Source organism: Rosa rugosa, chromosome 1, assembly GCF_958449725.1.
Source record: "Rosa rugosa chromosome 1, drRosRugo1.1, whole genome shotgun sequence".
NCBI classification, from domain to species: Eukaryota; Viridiplantae; Streptophyta; class Magnoliopsida; order Rosales; family Rosaceae; genus Rosa; species Rosa rugosa.
Genome location: NC_084820.1, coordinates 17,326,649 through 17,348,403, shown reverse-complemented (window position 1 = coordinate 17,348,403; position 21,755 = coordinate 17,326,649). Strand labels below are relative to the sequence as shown.

General features: G+C 36.4%; 3 protein-coding genes across 4 annotated transcripts; 2 read left to right on the top strand and 1 right to left on the bottom strand.

Moving 5' to 3' along the window:
- Nucleotides 1-8,190: 8,190 nt before the first annotated feature.
- LOC133721735 (casein kinase II subunit alpha-like) lies at nucleotides 8,191-13,577 on the bottom strand. Of its 2 annotated transcripts, XR_009852328.1 has the most exons (11): nucleotides 13,180-13,577; nucleotides 12,971-13,100; nucleotides 12,392-12,586; nucleotides 11,365-11,522; nucleotides 10,444-10,534; nucleotides 10,012-10,077; nucleotides 9,502-9,584; nucleotides 9,336-9,399; nucleotides 9,171-9,239; nucleotides 8,740-8,856; nucleotides 8,191-8,457 (listed from the first exon to the last, which is right to left on the bottom strand). XR_009852328.1 is itself a non-coding variant. In XM_062148430.1 (10 exons), the coding sequence occupies exons 1-10, from the start codon at nucleotides 13,500-13,502 to the stop codon at nucleotides 8,797-8,799; spliced, it is 1,239 nt and encodes a 412-aa protein (XP_062004414.1). In that variant the 5' UTR covers nucleotides 13,503-13,577; the 3' UTR covers nucleotides 8,506-8,796. The 2 variants fall into 2 exon arrangements, 1 of the variants encoding a protein (XP_062004414.1); XM_062148430.1 differs by lacking the exon at nucleotides 8,191-8,457 and having other exon boundaries at nucleotides 8,506-8,856.
- A 1,676-nt stretch (nucleotides 13,578-15,253) lies between these two features.
- Nucleotides 15,254-17,446, top strand: LOC133727427 (uncharacterized). Its single transcript, XM_062155008.1, has 4 exons — nucleotides 15,254-15,906; nucleotides 15,995-16,152; nucleotides 16,636-16,993; nucleotides 17,134-17,446. The coding sequence occupies exons 1-3, from the start codon at nucleotides 15,838-15,840 to the stop codon at nucleotides 16,934-16,936; spliced, it is 528 nt and encodes a 175-aa protein (XP_062010992.1). The 5' UTR covers nucleotides 15,254-15,837; the 3' UTR covers nucleotides 16,937-16,993; nucleotides 17,134-17,446.
- A 384-nt stretch (nucleotides 17,447-17,830) lies between these two features.
- Nucleotides 17,831-21,689, top strand: LOC133721724 (uncharacterized). Its single transcript, XM_062148419.1, has 7 exons — nucleotides 17,831-18,349; nucleotides 18,443-18,583; nucleotides 19,741-19,839; nucleotides 20,167-20,243; nucleotides 20,399-20,507; nucleotides 20,608-20,936; nucleotides 21,238-21,689. The coding sequence occupies exons 1-7, from the start codon at nucleotides 18,280-18,282 to the stop codon at nucleotides 21,328-21,330; spliced, it is 918 nt and encodes a 305-aa protein (XP_062004403.1). The 5' UTR covers nucleotides 17,831-18,279; the 3' UTR covers nucleotides 21,331-21,689.
- Nucleotides 21,690-21,755: the final 66 nt, after the last annotated feature.

The following is a 21,755-nucleotide window of genomic DNA, read 5'->3' as shown; positions in this document are numbered from 1 at the left end:
ACAACAAATTATTCATGTTGTGTTGCATGAGTCTATATGCCGTAAATACAAAAGCTATCATGTGCTAAATAATATTCCTCGAACGAATTGATGAAGGTTTGAGAATAATTGTAACGGAAAGTTTGCCCGGATAAAGAAAAATACAGCAACACATTTTCTCCCAGTACGTAAAATTAAGGTTAAATTTTTCACTTTGACGTCATGAATTCCTTTATAAGTTGAAGAACGATATAACTTCCTCTTCTTCTTTTTTCCGCATGGTCATTGTATTGGATTATAAACTGTGTTTCATGGTGGTTTTTCCAACTTTTTTTCGGAGATGTCAAAGATTCCAATCTGGTATTCTGGTATTTATCTATCATCTAATTAATTCTTAATAGTAGTTGTGCATTATTCTGTTCCACAATGAATAAATGACCAAACCTTGTTGGTGACGTAAAATTTTTAAAAAATCAGTCACCACATGAACAACGAGTTGTCGCTTGAAATAATATGAGACGCTCAAATTTTATTTCTTTCAAATGATTGTTAGTTATATATAACATATGCATATACTTTGAAAAGAAAAATGTGGGAGTAGAATAAAGTGACAATGATGTAATGTAAACAACCCATAATGAGATTATGAAGGCTTAATTAAGGTGATCCTAAGAATCCAAATCACGTACATTTACCGCCATATTATTCTGTCCATTTGGTTGTGGAGCTTCCTATTGGAATATAACGAATCATGGAAAATATTAGGACTGATTTTTATACTAATGAAAAGTGCAGAGACTTTGAATTATTGACTAAGTACTTGATCTAAGCATAATTCTCTGGGAGGGATTAAGGTCTTTTAATTGGATTTTATTCAGAATCTTATTATGTTAGTGAATAAGCGCGAATTAGCTTTTGATCCGATCTCGGTAAGTTGATCTCAGTGATAATAGAGATCATCATGCATGCATAAGCATATGCATATAAATATATAAAAATAACCATGTATAATATAGAACACATGATTCGTGCGAAATTTTTGGCTTTTGTTTGTTTGGTTGAGCATTAGGATTAAAATTTTGATTAGGTCGATGATGGATCAAAACTATTGTTCTAGTTTGTCCAATCAAACTATGAAATCCTAGCTAGGGCTTGCAGGACCACAATGTTCTCATGGCTTCATGCGCAAATTACAAAACCACTTTGTAAAGTCTGATGATAAAATAGTGCTGGTCAAAAAGAAGAACATGGGTACGCGACACGTATCATGTTTACATGTTTCACCTAGATGATAAAACAATTGGATGGGAGGAACAGTTAGGGACAAATGCCAAGACAAATGCCTCGAAAGTATTGTGTTTAGGGATCTTGTTCCCTTTCATTGTGATCAACCTAGGGCTCCGTACGTGCCTTTTACCCTATAATCATATATACAAATTTTGTGAAGCACAACCAGCATTGTAGGGCCGGTGCCAAACAAGTCCTATATAACAGTATTAGGTTATGTCTCATCCTGGATGTCACATGAGGAAATTAGAGGCTAAATCCGAAACCCTAAGTGATATAAAAAGGGAGTCAATTAGGAAAACGTACATGTTCACAATGATCTTGCAAATTTGTCTTGCCCAATGGGAACGACTAAATATTATCAGGGTTAATTAAAAGCTAAATATAACAGTTGGAAAAGAAGAATATTTTTGATGGTTTGACTCAACAACTTTAGTCTTTTTTAATTAAAAATAATATTAATATATTATGTATGATGAATTAATATTTCATGCGGCAATGTCTAATAATGTATTTGAAGATTGTTGTTTAACTTGTGACCAGTATATCACAATACATTGCAATGTAGCTTATATGTCCAATGATTACTCTTTAATTCGGAGTGTTTAAAGAATTAAATTAATAATGCAGGAGAGGAAATGAGTAGTGATAGTAGTGTGGCTCGAGGAACAGAAGTACGCCAGTTATGGGATTATTTGGTTGAGATTTTGCCATGCAGCTTCTTCGCACTCTCTTCGCTATTATTAGTACTGTTTGTGCTTCATTTGTGTGATAAAGAAAGCAAAGGTGGCCATGATTATTACTTTGATTCTTGGACAGGGTCAAGGTGCTCAACCTATCTAGCTAGCTAGGTTTCTTTGGCATCGAGACCTTAAATTGACCCCGGCAAAACTGGATTTCCTGGTCTAAAAGAGATACGAAAGTGCAAATTTTTTAAAGCCATATGAGCCTCCTTAAACAGACCCTTGTTCCCTTCTCGTTACATGCTTTTATGCTCGGTGACATGCAAGCTAGAGGCTTGACCTTGTGTACCCCATGATGACCTAGAATGATCTGTAAGAACAAAACCCGATAAGGAAAAAAAAATGAAATGGAAGCCCACTAGACCCAATTTTACAGAATATCATCCGAATTTTAGCTACTCATTTTTACTATATATGTTGATATTGCCGTAACTTCATATTTTTATGTTTGGAAAAAAAGAAAAAGAAAAAAAATACATATTCTAGGGTTGAAGGCATTAGCGAATCCATACAGCAAATTAAAGGTGAACTATTCAAGCAACAAAGTCGTTTATTAATTGCCCGAGTTACTCAATTCATCCATTCGTGCTTCAGTTAAAGGTCGTAGCAATATGATCGATGAAACTTCATAAAGTGCAAGAAAGTAACTTGGTAAATTATCTACTCCTTTTTGGTTCTGTCCTGCTAAAGTAAAATTTCAGACTAAACTCCGAGGTGATCCACTGATATAGGGTAAATCGTATTCTCGTCTTTTGTCTATCTAATAACAATTCCATACTAACCTAGCTGTCCAATTGTTTGTCTTACAGCTTTGATGTTGGGGGAGTTAATTGGCAGAAGAGGGAGACAATGAAGGCAGAGAGATAGGGTAGATTAGTAGTGATATTCGGGCAGAGAGGGCCGATATTTAGACATATGAGTGGAGGGGGGTGTATTTGAGGAGCTGTCATTTCGGGCATTTGTTTCATTAGGGCATGATTGTACGGTAAGAGTCCGACACTAGGGTACTGCCCTGGCTCAGCCAAATCCCTAAGATTATTGTACCATGTCTCCTCTCCTCTCATCTATGTTTTTTCTGATTCAGACGTGCCTTAATTTGACCCATCACCCATCTCGATCTCATCTCTCAATCTATCTATATCTGCTACGTCTACATCTTTTGACAAGACCTTTCATTCTGCCACAACCAAAACAATGAACTCTAATTATTTATGAACTCTAATTATTTATATATACTCAATCACAAGCTATCTAGGTTAAGTCGATATGCATATCTGACAAGAGAACAATATACAATCAAAGCATTGGTCGAATGCATCTCAAACCAAACTATTGTAAAAGCGATTGAGTTATAACGGCCTGTAGTGTGGACTTCTCAGGCTAGAAAACAACTTGTAGGGTTTACTTCTGTTTATATACTTCACGGGCATATATGCTAAAAACACTCATGGACTGTAGGGGGAGTCTGATTTTGATTGTGGGAGATTGAAAATGGGAGTCGAAAAAAGTGTTTGATAAAAAATCTGTTTTATTTTCTGTCCGAGTTATGAACTATGAAAATTAATAGAAAGAAATAGAGAAACTTTCTACACTTAGGCCATGTTTGGTTGGTGGAAAAGAAATGAATCAATTTCCTTTCCTTTGGGAAAGTGTTTCCGGAGGGGGGGGGGGGGGGAGGGAACTAATTTCCCTCACTTTTTCCTTTCCTTTGGGAAAGTGTTTCCCTTCCTTGGCTGTCCCAAACGCAGGAAAGGAAAGTGTTTCCTTTCCCAATGCCCACTTTCCGGGAAACAAACATGGCCTTACGGTAAGTGTAAAAATAATAGTCTCATTATGTCTCTTTTTTTTTTTTTTTTTTTTTTTTAAATGGGCTGGTGCGGCTGCCCTCAAGCTTTGATTAATGAAATTACAGAATACAAGGGGGGACGTAGAGCCTAAACCCCAGATTACAATAAGCATAGAGAGAACATCCTGAAATAATACCAGGACTCTCAATAAAATCTATGTATTCTAACAAGCACCAATTAGCAAAGGGTGCACAAATGACTACTCAATTTGCTTTGACATAGCGGTGACATACCGGAAAGATAACTCTATAACGAAGAAGCATAATTACAAATAGCACAGCTTTCCCACTATGTTGCCGCACGGAAATAAATCCGGCGACACTTAATGAAATAATAACCTCATTATGTCTTTTTTTTTTATAATACAAAGAAATTACAATTAAAACCCTCTAAAACAACCACCACCAAAATTTATAAAGCATAACTAGCAGAAAGAGGCAAGGCACTGGTCCAAGCTTGTGCTGCTGTGAGATGACCAGATTTAACAATTGCTCAGCAAGAAAACAGTCTCATTATGTTATTAAACCCTAAAACAACATAAGAATTAAAATCAAAATAATAAAATTTTAAATGAAGTTGAACCCTAGCTTGTTATGAACTGATGCCCATCCATATTTACTTGGCACTTTAGCAGCATCACAATCTCACTTCATAACTACAAATTAATCTCCAAACCTTTACCACAATCACAAATGCCCCTAGTCAAGATGTGGTTCACTAGCATTATATATAACCTATGTAGCCTGCTTCTTCCAAAAGCTGGGAGCATCTTAGAGAAACATATAATATCTTTAGCAGATAAAACAATTCATCGATTCAGTTTTTGCTAACCTCATGCAAAACATAACCAAGTTGGAATCGAGATTTAATTTGTCCTAGTCGGTCCACTGTTCAGCATACAGCTGGATATAAAAGGATGATCATCGATCATCTTTGACCCGTACGCAGTAAAGTAAAACAAAAACTTACCTTACAGACAAATGTTTGGTTAGTAGATTACTGCAACCTGCCAAATGACAGCTAATTGTTTTCCTTTCTTTACTGCATGTAAAGACTAAAAAACAGTAGTTAAAGTATTTGATCATTGGCGTTATCCCTGTAAGTATGAACAACTGTATATATCCCTTCGTATATTTTTCTGCATTTTTCATTTGATGATGTATAAGAAACAAGACAAAGCGAAACAAAACGTACCGAAACAAAAAGCTTGGGATTATAGAGACATTGATGCATATATATCTATTAGATAAAATAAAAAAGGCATATATATCTATTAGATAAAATAAAAAAGACATATATATCTATATCTGTCTATTTTCCAGATAAAAACAAATGAACTTGCATGAATAAAAGATGGTAATTCTAGTAAAAAAGAAAAAATTCATACAACACTTTACATTCTATATTGCCTTTTTTTTTTCTTTTTCTTTTCGTTTCCTAGCCCTTTTCTATTATAGTTCTGAACTTTCGTGAAAGAAAATGTAATAAATCTGTAACCTTCTGTTCACACAAAACACAGTCCTGCAGGTTATTATATTACAGAGTATTTTATTCAAAAGAAATAAAAGATGTCATGTTAATTAACTATCACATACGATTATTCATAATATATTAGGTCACAGAACGATTACATTCATATTATAGTACTGCTCCTGTATAGAATTGGGTTTAAACTATATATATAATATATGTATGTATGTGTTTATATATATATTGCTCTTGGACTCACTTGGATTCTACCATCCTCCTTTTTTCTATTTTTGTTTTTGGTTTTTGTTAAGCTCTACCATTCTCCTGTATTTTTTTTCGATGGAATCCTCCTTCTGTGTTATTAGATGCAAAAATGTATTGAATTATCATAAAACGAAGATGTTAAGCGACATTGCCTTGTAATTCCAACAAGCAAGCCTTCAACATTTGAAACATATATAAGAACCATGCATTACTTAATCCACATAAATATGACACAGTAGGTCGATCTTTACGTATTTTGACCTAATTCAAAATGAAATCTTTCAAATTGATAGTTTATTCCTCTGCCGTGTTAGTAATGTTATGTAATATCTAACACCTGGAAAATAAAAATAACATTAGCATCCAAGCACTATTTAATTATAGTGTAACATGAGGCTGTAATGGTCCCCTTTATACCAGTTCCCAATATCGGATTATATGCCAAATGTTTCATAACCTAAGCATAAGCTCAAGTCCTATGTCTTAACTTTGTCTCCAATTATTAGGCTACACTCCATCCCCAATCCCCACCTTCAGTCAAGGTAGGTGTTTATAATAAACCACAATTTTGTCTTGATGCACTCTACTAATTTTGTTATGTGGGTGAGATTGTGAAACAACGCTCTTAATAAGTGTGGGACTCATTGTGAAATCAAGGGAGTAAGGGAGAAAGATATCCTTGGATAACTTTAATCAGGACATATCCCTTAAGCTATTGTTTGTGGGAGGGTTGGACCCCAAAACCCTAGAAACAGTTGTAGGAAAGGAGAGCAGGGAGAAATGACAGAAGATCGAGCAAGCAAATAAACAAAGGCTTAATTCTGTTTTACTCTTTTTCTCTTGTGTGTGTGTTTTTTTTTTTTTGTGATGACATTTTTCTCTAGTGTGTTGGAAACTCTAGGAAAGGGCAAAGCACAAGGACCCTTCAAAACTGATAAGGCTAGGGACACCATGCCCCTAAATCTAAATTTGGGGTTTAGGTAGCTAGATATATATATATGATGATATGTCTTTCCACTTTCTATTTTACTTGGTGGGGATGTGGGGGATCTTTGTCGTTCCAGGGTCAATCATATCCCCCTTCTCTTTCTCTTTCCCTTTTCATATGTTGACCAGAATCATCTTAAAAATTGATGGGAGGAATATGTACCCTTTCATTTCATTCACTAGCTGGTGGAGCTACTATCACAAAAATGTGTACTGGCTCAAAACTTCAATTAGATAATGCAGAGGTAATTGGAGAAAAGGTCATTGAATATCAACTTGACCTAAAGAAAGTAGAAAAATTAAGTATTTGGTGACATAAAGAGCTTTTGCAAAGCTCTAGATTATAGCAACTTCCATAAATATAAAGTACGTTGTCAACTCTTCATTAGAACAACAACTACTTACTGCACAAGTATGGATTATGGTGTCATTAAGAAAAGTTAATAAATGTATATCTCGATTTTTTCCATAACACTAAATTCCACACAATGCAAACTACACGAATCTAATAAACTCAAATAAAATGATAAATATCGTTATAGATACAACCGTTTTCAGTTCATCACTAGATAAAAGACATAACGGCAAATTGACAGTCCCATAACAAAATTGTTGAATATTACGTCTGCAATTTTGTTCCAAGATGCTGGTCATCAAATTTTCAAGGAAACCTCCAACCCATATATTTGCTAATTGCCATGACTTTAAAAGCTTTGCCAAATATAATTTCATTATAAAGAAAGACGTGCATGATGCATTTACGTAATGAAATTTGGATCCTTCTAAGTTTCGGTTACAAAAAGTTTTTGTCTTTGCCGCAATCCATGGATTCATTCATGATTCATTTAAGTGGGAATTACGAAGTTTCTGTTTCAGAGGACGGTTGGTACCATCCTATGGATCCAGTTAAGGGGACACTTAACGAGAGACTTCTCAAAGTGATGTGGTCGATGATCCAAGAGTTCGGTTTTGATAACATTTCCAATTTAGCTGATTTTTTGTAGGAATTTTCTTAGTTGAGTGCAAAGTTTAAACCGTTGAGGAATCTGCATAATGGAAGAACTAAGCACTCCCTTAGCTATTCAATTAACGGAACCATCTTAATGTTCAACTCGACTGCAGTCATTTAACCGACAGTGAGTTCTAAAGATTTATGCAACACTTCACCTATCTTGGATCATTTAAGAGATCCATTTGAGAATCTACTCATTGTAGCATACTTTTTTGGGAGATAAACTAAGCAACCGTTTATCAAGCTCCCGACCTATCTTTCCAGAAGAAAAGGAGGATTATGACTAAATAGATGAAACGGAAAGGGATCCCAGTTGTATCCTTTACAATTTACATTAATACAAGCAACTAGGGAAGTAATAGTTAAGATGTGACATTCTAAGACTCACAGTCGACAATGTAATGCTCTGATACTTCATGCTGAGAATACTCAAATGTCAATGAATGTATCACCATTCTATTTTTCTTTGGAAAAATGGGGTTTGGAACCTAATTATTATTAGAAGACGAATAGTGGGGAATATATAATACCTGAAGTAAGTTGAAAGAAATATCATGTTCTATACAATCCCCAATTTAGATACTTATCAACATAACATAAAGGCTAAGAAAGTGGATGATAAAATTCCATAATTCAAGGAAACCACGACTGTTAGAACTAAAACATCACTGGATTTGGGGAAATTTGTCAACAAATAATATCATTAGGTAAATTTGGGGAAATTCAAAAGAAGCTTTGCTTCAAGCATAAAGAATATCACTATTGGATGATCGAAATTTGTCAACAATTCTTTTTTTTTTTGCAAGCACAATAACTACAAATCTCCCAATTGATTGTAGAAGAATGGCGGGAACCAAAGCACGTAAACCTGCCAAAATAACAATACAGATCTTTCATTGATTGACAAAAAATGGCGTTAACAAAGCACACGATGATCTTTCATTGATTGAAAAGGAATGGAGTTAAATCCTGCCTGAATCAGATAAATACTACATTCACAGTTTGGGGCACACAAAAATGAACTTGCAAGTACACAGAAATCTAACAACATTAAATTTTAACCAAAAACCGAGTTTTATGACAAACCAAACACTGGCAAACCCTATATCTGAACTCAACCACCACAAGAAAAACTGGGGGCAGAAATTACAGAGTGGACTCGACCACAAAGAAGACACCATGATTCAACAAGCATCTTGAACTCAATCTATTGGGTGCGAGTTCTGCTGCTTTCTGCATTTCTAATTGGGTAGAAGTAAGGATGGGCCTGCATGACATAAATACAATTTGCTTAATATTTTACAATCGAGTTTAAAATATATTACTACTACACAAAATTAGCAGAGTGCCATATTCTAAATCCAGACTGTTGAAAGCATGAGATTTGGACTGGCTCTTTCCACTTCATACAGAACTACAGAGCCAGAACCCCATGTTCATATCTACACCATCAAAAGCTTAGACTATAGAGCTACTGCTGTAGCATCCAAATAACAGTAACAAATCTATCAAAGACAAGTAGTGGATCAGAACAGAGGAAGAAGAGGTCCTTTATTTTGTGCACAAGGGCTAGAAGTTTACCATTGCTTCTTTTGCAGTTGGCCTTTCCTGGTGATCATAACGAAGCAACTTGTCTACAAAATCGATGGCCTACAGAAAGCACCCAACAAGTAAATAAAGGCTATTGATAACTCAAAAATCAAAGAAAACTAATGAACATTGTCAACACCATTACAGAGAATTTACCTCAGGAACCGTTAAATGCTGATTATCAACATTAATGAATTTTGTCCATGGTTTCCTGCTATGCCTTCAGAAATTTAAAGCAAAAAAAAAAAAGTAAAGATTCCTGATAACCAAAAAATAAAAAATAAAAAAAAGATAACTAGGGGGAAAACCGGAAAACCACTACCTCCCCACAAGAGCACCAAGATGTGGATCCAACTCTATGCGATACTTGTGTAGATAAGCATTTAATTCATCAGTTCCAAGTACCTGTTTTAAAAGAAGATTTTGACACCCCATTAAAACTTTGACTACTTTCTCTTGTATATATATAAAAATACAATAATAATAAATAAAAAAGCACATGCGTACACACAAGTGCTTTCTCTTTTCCTGAAATATGTGATATTTTTTACAAGATACAAATTAAAAAAAATCATATAGCCTCACGCGTATGCACACCTGCATACTGAGAAAAATAAGATACATGCAACACAACACACCAGTACATTTATTGGCAATTCAATTACTAAGGCCTATGGTAAAGTATTCCACTCACAGAAATCAACAAAACTACTGATTGCTGCTAGAAGAGTGATGGCACAGGAAGCAATTGAACAGGACAGAGGCAGAAGACTGACCATATAATATAAATAAAAGCAAATATACAAGACAGATTCGTGAACAGCATATATACCTTTGCTATTTTCACTAGCTGATCATAGTTATCATGTCCATAGAAGAATGGCTCCTTACGAAATATCTGTACAGAACAAGAACAAGGCTCAAGCATAAGCATCACAAGACAGCAGTTCAATTCTTGACATGGTATCAAATTATGAACCTCCTTGCCATCTGCCACCCATGGATGAAGGCAAAAAGATCAAGATCCATGGTCCATGCAATACAAAGAAATTTTTTTCCTTTGCATCTAAAGTACTAATTGTAGATAGAAAAGCCATTGCAGATATTGAAGCACCCCGACCAAAGTAAAGATCATAAGATCATACTGTCAGAAGTGGTTGGCGATTAGGGTTTAGGGTTTAATATACCAGCAGAAAACTACAACAATGCAGCAGTATCTGATATATTAGATGACTAAGAAAAAACAAAGTGGAGAAATGCCTACCATTCCAGCAAACATACAACCGAGACTCCACAAGTCCAAAGAATAGTCATAATCTTGTAAATCGACAAGAAGCTCAGGACCTTTGAAATACCTGCAAAGTGAGCAATCAGGGAACAGCATAAGGTAACTCTGAACAAAAACAAACTGCATAACCAAAATTGAAAGCCAAGAGGTTTCACAGTGCTAGTTCAAATGTAGGAGCTGTAGTCAAACCATAAACCCGAAACATGAACCTTTATACTAATGGCTGGTAGCTATATCATAATTTAAAGCCAGTAAAATAATATAGCACATAATTTATCTAAAGATAAAAGAAATTTATCTAAAGATAAAAGACATGTTGGACAATTCTTTACTAGCTCTGTCTAAAGAATCATTCCTCTTTTCCACATTGCTGCATGAAACCAGATATCAATCAGATTTATAAACAGAACTCAACTTGCACTACTATTTTGTACACATAAAACCATCACTTTCATAATATGTACAAGAAAGCATCCCCACCTCATCTTACATGGATTCCAATCTAAATCACAGCCTACCTATTTGCACTAGTGTAGCATAATTCCCAATACCACGTCCACCAATATAACCCCATAATCAAACTGAACTTTAACTATGGGGTTGAGAGCAAGATTAGAATAAAATACCATAAGTAGTTGTGACAAAATAACGCTGGGAATAGTATTGATAATTATCAGGTTTGACGTATTTGTGACTTCAGATATAGAATTGTAGTTTTTTACATTTCAGAACATTGAATCAAACTTTATCGGTTATCGGTACAACATGGCTCTGCACGAGCAATGCTTCAAAAGACAAATAACTGAAATAAGGCATATGGTAGTTTCAACAAATATTACAGCCACACAAACAAACTTAATGCTGTTTCGTGAAGTAAAAGAAGAAATGGAGAACGACCTTGAAGCAACCCGAACATTATATTCTTTCTCAGGATGGTAGAACTCTGCAAGGCCCCAATCTATAAGGCGAAGCTTACGCTGCTCATGATCAATCATAACATTATGGGGTTTCACATCTCGATGCATAATACCTTGCGAGTGGCAATAATCCAAAGCCTACACAGAAATCCATAGAAGACAGACTTGATGAATCTTAGAAGCTGAAGAACTGAAATTTTGAGTTGGAAAATGACGGCACATATGGGGAACTAAGGAACAGATATGCACACTGTAAGAACCAGTTGGTTCCAATACAAACTACAAAATAAAAAATTAAATGAAGACCGTACAGAAACCTCCTATATTAAATTGTAAAATCTAAATGCTTTAAATAAATGATTATTCCCTTCTCCTTTTTCGTTTGGATCTCCTATTTACTCCCAGTGTAATTGAGTTGTGCATATTTTGGAGACTCTTGGTACCATCTTATACATGAGAACATGGAAACTGGAATCTGACTAAATTCTTTTCTGGAGGAAAATGGATTTCAAAATAGATACAACGCTGAAGATAAGAATCAAGTTTTAAAAACAATGCTGCCTAAACTTTAATTCCTTTAACCGCCTCGGCCCCATTCTGCCTAAACCTTTTTCTCCTATCACACCACCATGTCCTTACCATATTTCAACATCACAAGCAGAAGGGTAGCCCTGTAATCCAAATTTCATGAAACATGTAAGGTTACACATGCTTATTAGTCCCGAAACTTTATGGGTGGAGGTGCATAGGCCATTTCCAAAGATAAGTAAACTAAGTAGCAGCCAGCCTAATGTTAAAATATACTCAAATCCATATTAAAAACCAAAAACTAGATACAACTTTGTCTATAACTAATACCATTATATTCCAAATTTGTGTTAGGCAGCAAAGTTTCATTCTCTCCAGAGTAAAGTGGGTAGAAAAGAACCAAAAAGAGTGGTGAAGATGCTTATTTTAAGTATTAATCACCAATGCTATCTGTTGCAGAGCAAGAATAGCAAGCTTACCTTGAGAAGTTCATAGATGTAGTATCGTATGTCATAGTCTGAAAGTGTTGGATACAGAACTTTAAAATCTGTATTATTCACATATTCAAAAATAAGACTTGGCGTCTTTGATTGCTGGTCTCTGACGATATCAAGCAACTTCACAATATTTGGGCCTCCACAAAGATTTTGCAATATTTTAATCTCCCTCTTAATCTGCGCTTAGCACACAATGAAATGTTAAGTATCACGGCAGTGTAAAAAGCCATTACACAAGAAGACAACTTGTAATCTTAAAACCATTTTTGCGAAAAGCATATCTCATAATTCTATAAGCAACTTATGAGTGCAGATTAAGTAGCATGACATAATTCTATTTACCTGTTAAAGTATTAAAGATTATACTGCACTAGACAACAAGATTTTTGGTTACAAACATATCTACACTGAGCTCAGTTCCAGCAACCAAGCACAATAAATGCGAGTTGAGCGCCAACACGATTACATATCAATCGATACTCATTAATATTAGGCAACCAAATGACAGGAAAAATATTCATCTCCAAATGGCAACAATACAAAAAAGGTTCAAACTCTCACCTTCTTCTTTTTAACAGGTTTGAGAATCTTGATGATACATTTCTCGTTATCTGTACAGTGAACCCCCTCGAACACCTCACTGTATTTTCCTCTCCCAACCTTCCTCACCACCTCGTAATCGTCCTGCTCCCTGCACAATCACAATTCCATTGCAAATTGAAAATCAAACACACTTGGGGCATCCAAACCAAACAAGAAAGGAGACTGACCCCCATTGGACGGTGAGGGCTTCGTAGTCCCAGTACTCCTTGGGGCGGATGACGTTGACATCGGAGTATATCCGGGCCTTCGAGGCGGCGCCGGGGCGGCGAATCGATTTACAGATCTTCTGCGCCAGGGTTTCGGTGGGCGGGTAGAGCGGCCGCTGAGGGCGCGTGACTGGAGTCGCCGACGAAGCGATGCGGCGGAGGAGCGGCTTGGAGTGAGAGGCCGGAAGAGGGAGAAAGGAGGAACAAGAAGGGCGGTTGAGGTATCGAGAGAGGAGCTTGTGGTGGTTGGAGACGGTGAATTCCAAGCAGGGCCTTATGGCCATCAATCAAATCGCCCCAACACAAAGAGAGAAGAGAAAAGTGGGAAAGAAGGACCGATGCCCCTAATAAGGTTTTGCCCTTTTCTTTCTCTCTCTTTTCTTTATTCTTTTATTATCCATCATTGTTTTTTTGGGAATTTACAAATTGGTTTTGTTTTGTAGGGTTGGATTTTCAGTTTTTAGAGTAAGTTCACCCGTAGTCAAGAAATGTTAAGGTCGAAAAGTCAAGAATTCGACCAGTCAAGTTACTGTTCACTGCCACTGGACATGGGTTAGCACCCGTTTTTTCCATGACCGGTCAAAACTTTCACACTTTCACTGTTCACACTTTATTGATTATTTTACTGTTCTTACTTTACTGTTCATTTTTACTCGTCTGACCCGACCCGCCTGTTTCTCCCTCCTCCGGCGTCCTCCGTCCACAGACCCGGCTCCCCCAAGGTCGCCTCACCTCGTCCGGCCACTCCGTGGCGTCAGCCGGCCCAGACGCTGCCCCCAGGCCGAGATCGAAGCAACCCCAGGCGGAGATCGAAGCAACTCCGTGGCGTCTGTTTCTCTTCTCTCTCCGCAAACGTCACCACGTTTGGGTGTGGGCCGAGCTGGCACAGGCCTTGGCTGGGCAAGGAAAATATCATCCTCTTGCCTTTTTTCTTGACCGAAGTCAAGAAAGTTCATCCTTTGCCCGGTCAAGCTTCTGTTGGTGGAAGAGAGTTTTTTTTCTTGCCCGGTCACCACCTCACCAAATCCATGCTTTGCCCTGTCAAAGAGGAACCGGTGGACTTGCTCTTATGTGTTTTAAACAGCTCATTGTGTGTTGAGGGTGATAGAGAACAAAAGAGATCGTAGGTGTTGATATCAGTTTTATACTACTCAAAACCCTAATCATTATGATGTTTGATGATAACATATGATGCTTTGATGATGATATTTATGATGTCAACCCCATTTGTGTTTTTAATTATAGGATAGCATTTCATTGTCTTGTTGAAATGATTATTGTATAAGATTAAATTGAGAAAGAGAAAGAGAAAATATAAATCTAACCGTAGATATTTATATTTTCAAGTTTGTTTTGTTTTTACTCTTGGATATAAATGTAAGGGTAATTGAACATAATTTCATTAGTCAGTTAGGTGAACACTGCTACACATATGGATTATGGAACTATATGAATATGCAGTAAGACCTCATTTGGTTCACATACTGAAATTTATGGCCGGAAATACTATTACTTGATTGTTTCCATGATGATAAAAAATAAAGATCAATACACTGTTCGGTAACGGTGAAAAAGTAATCAAAAAGTAAATAAACTATAGTATTTATGATATTTTTCCTAAAATGGTGTATTTAAAGTTGAATGTGTGATTAATGATTATTGTTGAAAATTGAAAGGAAAACCACTTGTTAAGCAAATAGAGGCACTCAATTTTCTACCTATTTTTCATTGCATGTGGAACCATCTTCCCTTCCTTATCCTTACCAAACATGAATGTAGCATTCTCTCATTCTCAAGTGAGTCAAGTCTTAAATCTGCGAATTAAATGACACCTAATGATTTTCTTAAAAAGTTATATATTTTTTTAAAATTCTTAACTCACCCCACCGTTTTCAAAAAGTTATACATCAAGTCTCAAATCTCAAGTCTGCAAATTAAATGACACCTAATGATTTTCTTAAAAAGTTTTTTTTTTTTTAAACCCTTAACCCACCCCACCATTTTCAAAATGTTATACATCAAGAAGACACCGAACTTGAACCCCCAAACTTTAGAGGCAATTTACAATAATTCTCTCTTCTAAAGATGCAACTCCCTTATGAACAGTAACTCCCTATCGTATGATTTCAATGACTTTATTTCAAACAAAATTATTGGTTCTTGGTTTCCTGCGTTTATCATTGTTCTGATTTATGTTTTTGCTTGGTTCTCTGTCATTTGTGTACTGTGATTTGTTGGAATTTTTGGTCAAATGGTTCTCTATCACTCTTACTCAATCACTCTGTGTTTGCATGCTTTTTGGGATCATTGAGTCCTTTCGGGTTTTTGAGTTTCCTGTGTTTGCATGCTTCCTAGCTTACTGCTATACACCCTTTCTGAATGTTTCCTTTCTCAGAAGATAGAGAAATCAATTGCAGAGGGAGTCTATATTGTTCTTCTCGGTGTTCAAGTATATTTTTGTTCATCGGTTGGCCCAAGTTATACTGCAAGCATTAGCTTTGAATCATAAATTTAATTTCAATTTTGTTTACTGCTTTTTGCATTCAGAAAGGGTGTATAGTAGTAAGGCCAGGTTTAGAAATGTGATAGTTGTTCACTCTTCAGGTTTAGAAACAGTTGATGGGCGTTCAAGATTTGGAAACTGTGGAAAATTCAGATTTAAACCTACTTGATACCACCAACAACAAGGTAAAGTGCCAGTCATTCAAAACATTTCACAATAGTTTAACTACATCTTCATTATTATGCACTAAACACCTCTGCAATTAAACTTCAGGAGCAGCTCAAATACTGCAGAGCTACTCTGAAAAAAATTGTAGAAGAAGATGGGTGGTACTACCTGGGATGCTCGATCTGCCACAAACAAATGAGGAAAAAACTGGACAGCGAATTGCTCATATGCCAGCAGCATGATATGCAGCACGACCAATATATGTAAGATACTAAAATGTTCTTTATGAAGTGTTCAGCAAACAGAATATTCCACTTGAATTTTCAATGTTTGTTTCCATTATTTTTAGTTGGTGTTTGTTTAGTTTAGGTAACAGTTCATTATATATCCTCAGGTGCTACTGATCATTTACTATAATGTTCTTTGGTATGTTGTTTGGTCTAAAGCCTATGTCGCTTTGAGGGAAACTGTCTTCTGATAATTGATGCAAAACATTGGTGATCTATTGGTTCTATTTGTAACCTGCAATATAGTCAATGCGTAATCCACGATTCCCTTCTGTTTTCTATACTGCTGACCATTGACTATAATGTAGTTATATCACTTCAACAATCGTCCTGAGATTCAGATTTTCTTACCTTTCAAATATTCCTACCCTTCAGTTTTGCTTCATGTCAGTATCATATCTACTTGGTTTCTGCAATTACTTCCCCACATCCCTAAATTTGATCCATGTCTTAATGCAGCTTCAGAGTCACTGTTCTCATTGAAGATGAGACTGATCAAGCACATGCAGTCTTAATGGGCAAAGAAGTAGAAGAAATCTGTGGAATCTCATGGGAGGACTTGATTATCAAGAAAAACTGCAGAAACCAAAGAATCATACCACAAGAAAATTTTCAATTAGAAGGAGAGATCAAACTGCTGAAATTGAAGACAGGAACAAAAAGAGATTTCCTTATAAAGGGGGTGGGTATACGAAGATGTTCACAAGTTCACACCAACCCAAGATATCGAACCAACAACTTCCACGCCAAATCCTCTTAGATTTGGGAAGAAGAGGAAGGAATTATTCAAAGCAAAACCAAGCAAGAACCCAAAAAGGCAAGTCTTAAAATCATCGCGACAGATTTTCTTTCCACGTATTTTCTGCATTTTATCTACTCTGTCCATTCAGTTTAGGCATCCCTTAATTAATGACACAATCTTTTATACAGAACCTTCATGTGATTTGTATATTTCAGTGACAACTTTGAACCATCAGATCAGACCAGCAAAAATACATCGGCTCAATCTGACAAAGAAGACCTTACCTAGCCACTTCTGCTTTGCAATCCTATGCTTTCCGCCTTTTTGTGATGAGCACCAATATCTATAGTTTTTTATAATGCTAATGGTCCTTGAAAAACAATGTCATGCTGTGACATATAAGCACTGGTTGTCAGGACCATTCTCTATGTTTTTTGTAATGCTAATGGTCCCTGAAAAACAATCAACCAAGACAGCAGACCTTCTGTACATCAACTGATCAATGTACATAAAAGCTTTTTGGCTGTTCTTCTTTGTTTCTCTTTTTTTGCAACAATCCACCAATTAGTATTGCGGCCTAAAGACCCGCAGCATCGTGCGGGCCTTTTTACCTAGTCATTACACATGTTATGAGCCAAAAGTACCTATTCATCCATAATGACACATTCAGCTACATAACAATCCTCTCAAAAATTAGGAAGAGACACAAATTCTAAATAAGATTTAATGAGCAAACACTACACGTTTTAAGAACAATGAGTGAGTTCAATTACCAAAACAAAGATGTCACATGTTTCTTGTTTCGTTACTACATCACGAAGAGGCGTTTACGAAAAAAAAAAACATCTTTTTCTTTTCTTTTCCGGAAAATACGATAAATGTGTGCATTTTAAGCCATCTCTCATGTAGAGAGAAACACCCTGTTTACTGTGCAACGACAACAACCCTACCATTGGAGCATGCAAAACCCTGTTTACAGAATCATGTATCTTGACCACAGTTGGTGGCAACAAAAAGGTGCAATAAAGAAAAGAAAAGGCTTCTGCAAGTTTTCGTGACCTCGCTACTTGTAGTAGTACAGTTGGGTCTTCTTCTCACGTGACCTCTGCTCTTTGCTACGGATGGAAAACTTGAGGTTCAGAAACAAGACGGGTCAGACTTCTTATATAGAAACACCAAGAAGTTGCCATTACTATCTTTCCTGCCAAGAAACCAACGAAAGCGGGAAGGAAACTTATTAGAACGCCTAAAAAAAAAAAAAAAAATTCCTGCACACTCGTCCACACAGCCACCACTGTTTATATAACTTGGCGTTAGGGTTCAAACACACAGTTGTCACAGTCCTTTTCAATTTCGCAGCCATGGACGATGTTAGGGGTACCTCTGCTTGGGTCGCCAACCACTCTTCTCACGTCGTCGTCGACTCCTCAGGTACGTTTCTCAGAGCCAATGTCGTGTTTGGTGTTTGAAATAGGGGTGTGTTGTTTTCTAATGTTGTTGATTTTGTGTTTTTGATATGGGAAGGGATTGAGAAGGTGGCGGAGACTATAGACGAAATTCCGAAGGTGAACTGGGATTTCGAAGGGATTCACTATTTTGACAATGGGCCGCTCACGGTTCAGTACCTCTTTGTGTTGGATGCTTTGAATTTCTGCTTTTGGCCAGGTACTCAGAGTTATTTGATAAATTCTCAATCTTTCATTATTTTGAGCTCTATTTATGGATGCCGGTGGTAGGGATTATTGTATTGGTTGTGGAGTATGGTTTTGCTAGTGTAAAGTATCATTATTTCCTGAATAATGGAGTACAAGAGGTCAATGGTGGACTCCATTTGGGCAATTATGAAGGTTTTCACACCGATTGGGGATGAGTGAGAGGAATAGAACAGAGGGCAATAGAGATGTTTGGGAAACAGAGGGACTTTATTACATTACACAACAAAAAAGGCTCTGTTTTCTGTTTTTACTCCATTGTGTCGCCTATTATCATTTAGTACCTTTTGCTTCCCGGTTTCTAAATTCCCTTTAAGCACCAGCTACCGCTGTATGATCAATTTGGAACTTTGACGTGCTGCCAATATTAGTACAAGGATTTGAATTCTTTTGTATCAAAGCAATATATCAATGTATGTATGTTGTTTTGTTGTTGCAGTGAAGTTTCATACAGTTACTCGTGGAACCTATAATAGTTAACTTAGTTCATAGAGTTAAAGCTGATTAGAATTTTTTTTATATCACTACCAGCAGCATACTAGAAGCACCAATTTCATAGACCTAAGCTTACATTTGACTTGTGTTTATCGACTGAACTGAAAGTAAAGTCGTTTGCTTTATGAAAGGGAAATTAGGAATGTAAAACAAAGAATTGGATCTTGAAGGCTAGGAAAGCAAATTATAAGAGAGGCATGATATATCCAATCACCTATATGTGGTGCGAAAGTTGATTTTCATTCAAGGCATAAAAGAATATATTCAAGGTGCATGTCTTTTCATAGAGCATTAAGAGAATATAGCATTGTATATGCTCAGTTTGGGAAGGCTCTACAAACACTTCTTCCCCCAGTATGCTAGGAGGCTCTACTGACTCAGAGGAAAAGGGGATAAAATAGGAAACTAGCATATACTTGCTTCAGCTATCAGCAACTTTCAGTAGTGCAAGGTTTTTCTACTTTTTCTAAAGAGATGTTTCATCCTAATCTTAAGTGAAAGTTGTCGACGCATTTTATGGTGTATCTTTCTTGCAAATTTCTGTAGTTTGATCCACTAAGTTCACTGTGCTGATTGTTTTCTTGCTTTATCTAACTTTTTTTTTTTTTTTAACAGATGAGGACTTAAATTACGACAATTTGGCAGCAGGTCTAAAGGAAGCTCTACTGAATGACAAATCTGCATTTGATGCTGATCGTCTGCAGAAGTACACTGGTAGTGATCCTTTTTTAACACATATCTCCATGTCTATAGAGATGTTATTACAAATGTGCAGTATCACGTGCACACCCATTGAGATATGTCTCAAGTTTACTTTTCTTGTCTGAATGGGTAGATTAGATATAGAGGAGAAAAATACTGATAATAAGAGGAGACAGAGTTCAAATATTGGGTAGACTTTGGACTCCCTACAGAAATTTTAGCCCATAGTTCAAATCTGAGCTTTCTATACATGTTTAGCACTTTATATGTCCTGCATTATTACTTAGGCTGTGCTCTTTTACTGAATACTAATTTAATCAAAATGGTTTGTGTTACAAGGTCCTGAACTAAGGGAGCTGTTAAAATGGCCTAGGCCACTACCTTTGGAGGATGAGAGAGTTCGCTTGTTACATGAGGTGAAACTTACCTTTTAACATTTACGGAAGTTTTAGTTCTTTCATCTTCTCTCATTTTTTTAAAGACTTGACTTTTGATTTCTTTATTACTTGAGACTGAAACTAATGACGTGCAGCTAATTATAGCCATTATATTGTTAACTTCTGTGCTCTAGGTTGGATTCGAGCTTGAGAGAAGCTTTGATGGGAAAGCATCCAATCTTGTGGAGTCCTGTGGAAAATCAGCTGTTAAGCTTGTAGCTATGGTTACTCGTCACTTTCCTGGTATCTTATTTAGGGTTGATCCTTTTTTATTGCTTTATAGTTTGCAGGGTTTATTCTCCTGGAAACAGGTACATTGACTACCAAAAATCAACTTTTCCAGGCTTTCGAGACCACTCGGTATACAAAGGCCACCAAGTATTCTTGTATAAAAGAGCTCAGATACTTGCTGCAGATTTATGGGGTGCATATGGTGGCAAAGGATATGGAGAATTTTATGACATTGGGTCGATCACTATTATGGCCGACTATATTGTTCCAGCTGTGCTTCGGCAGCTTGGTGTGCTCAAATATAGTGAAACCCTTGCCAGCATGATCGAGAAGAAAAGTGAAATAGATCCAGGCAGTGAGGAGGAAGTTGAACTACGAGCTTGCTCCATATATGCCGTGGAGAAAATGAAGGACCTGATCAGTATAAAATTAGGGAGGAAGGTATGGTTAAATACTATTACCTGGATTAGTTCCATTTAGCTTGTTTACCGTTGTGCTCGGTCTGTAATCATTTTCTTCACGAATTTTTAGAATATTCTCAGGACTAGATTTGTTTTCTAAAAATTCAAATAAGTTCTTACTTAAGTCCTGCGCGCATCGTGTCTGATCCCAGCAAGTGACTTTTTGTTCCTCTGCATTTGAAACTGGTTAAACATGTCTCATTTCCAATCTGTTGATTGTGATTATCCTTTCTGTACCCTCTTTAGCCAATCCCTTTCTCACTGTAGGATTTCTTTTTCAGGTTCTGAGTATTGAGTTAGACCTTTGGCTGTGGTCTTTTGGCATCCAATGTCCTGCTCTGCAACACCACCGAACGCTCTCTATTTATTATTGAGTGTGACTGCACCATATACCTAGGAAGTTGGATAACTTTTGGCTTTGAAGTTTCAGTTAGTCTTTGGAGGAGAAAGATAAACAATTTCTGGCATCCTGCTTTCATTTTCAGAAAGGTTGCGGCTTTTCAAATTTTGCAGAGTCCAATGTAGTTCCTAGCTGACTACTCTTTCTTCCATCTGTGTCACTTTTTATATGTTTTAGCAAACATATAAATTTTAATGGCTTTGGAAATGTGTCGGCAGTTTATTATCTCATTTCATGTTATCGTAGAATTGCTTTGGTGAGAGACCTGGTGTTGATTTGGAACAGACTTTTTATTGGTGTTTTATAAGGCAATGAAATTTGGTGTTAATAGTGTATGTATCTCCACTTGATTTATAATCAGTAAAATCTACATGTGGAAATTATTATCTATATTTAAAA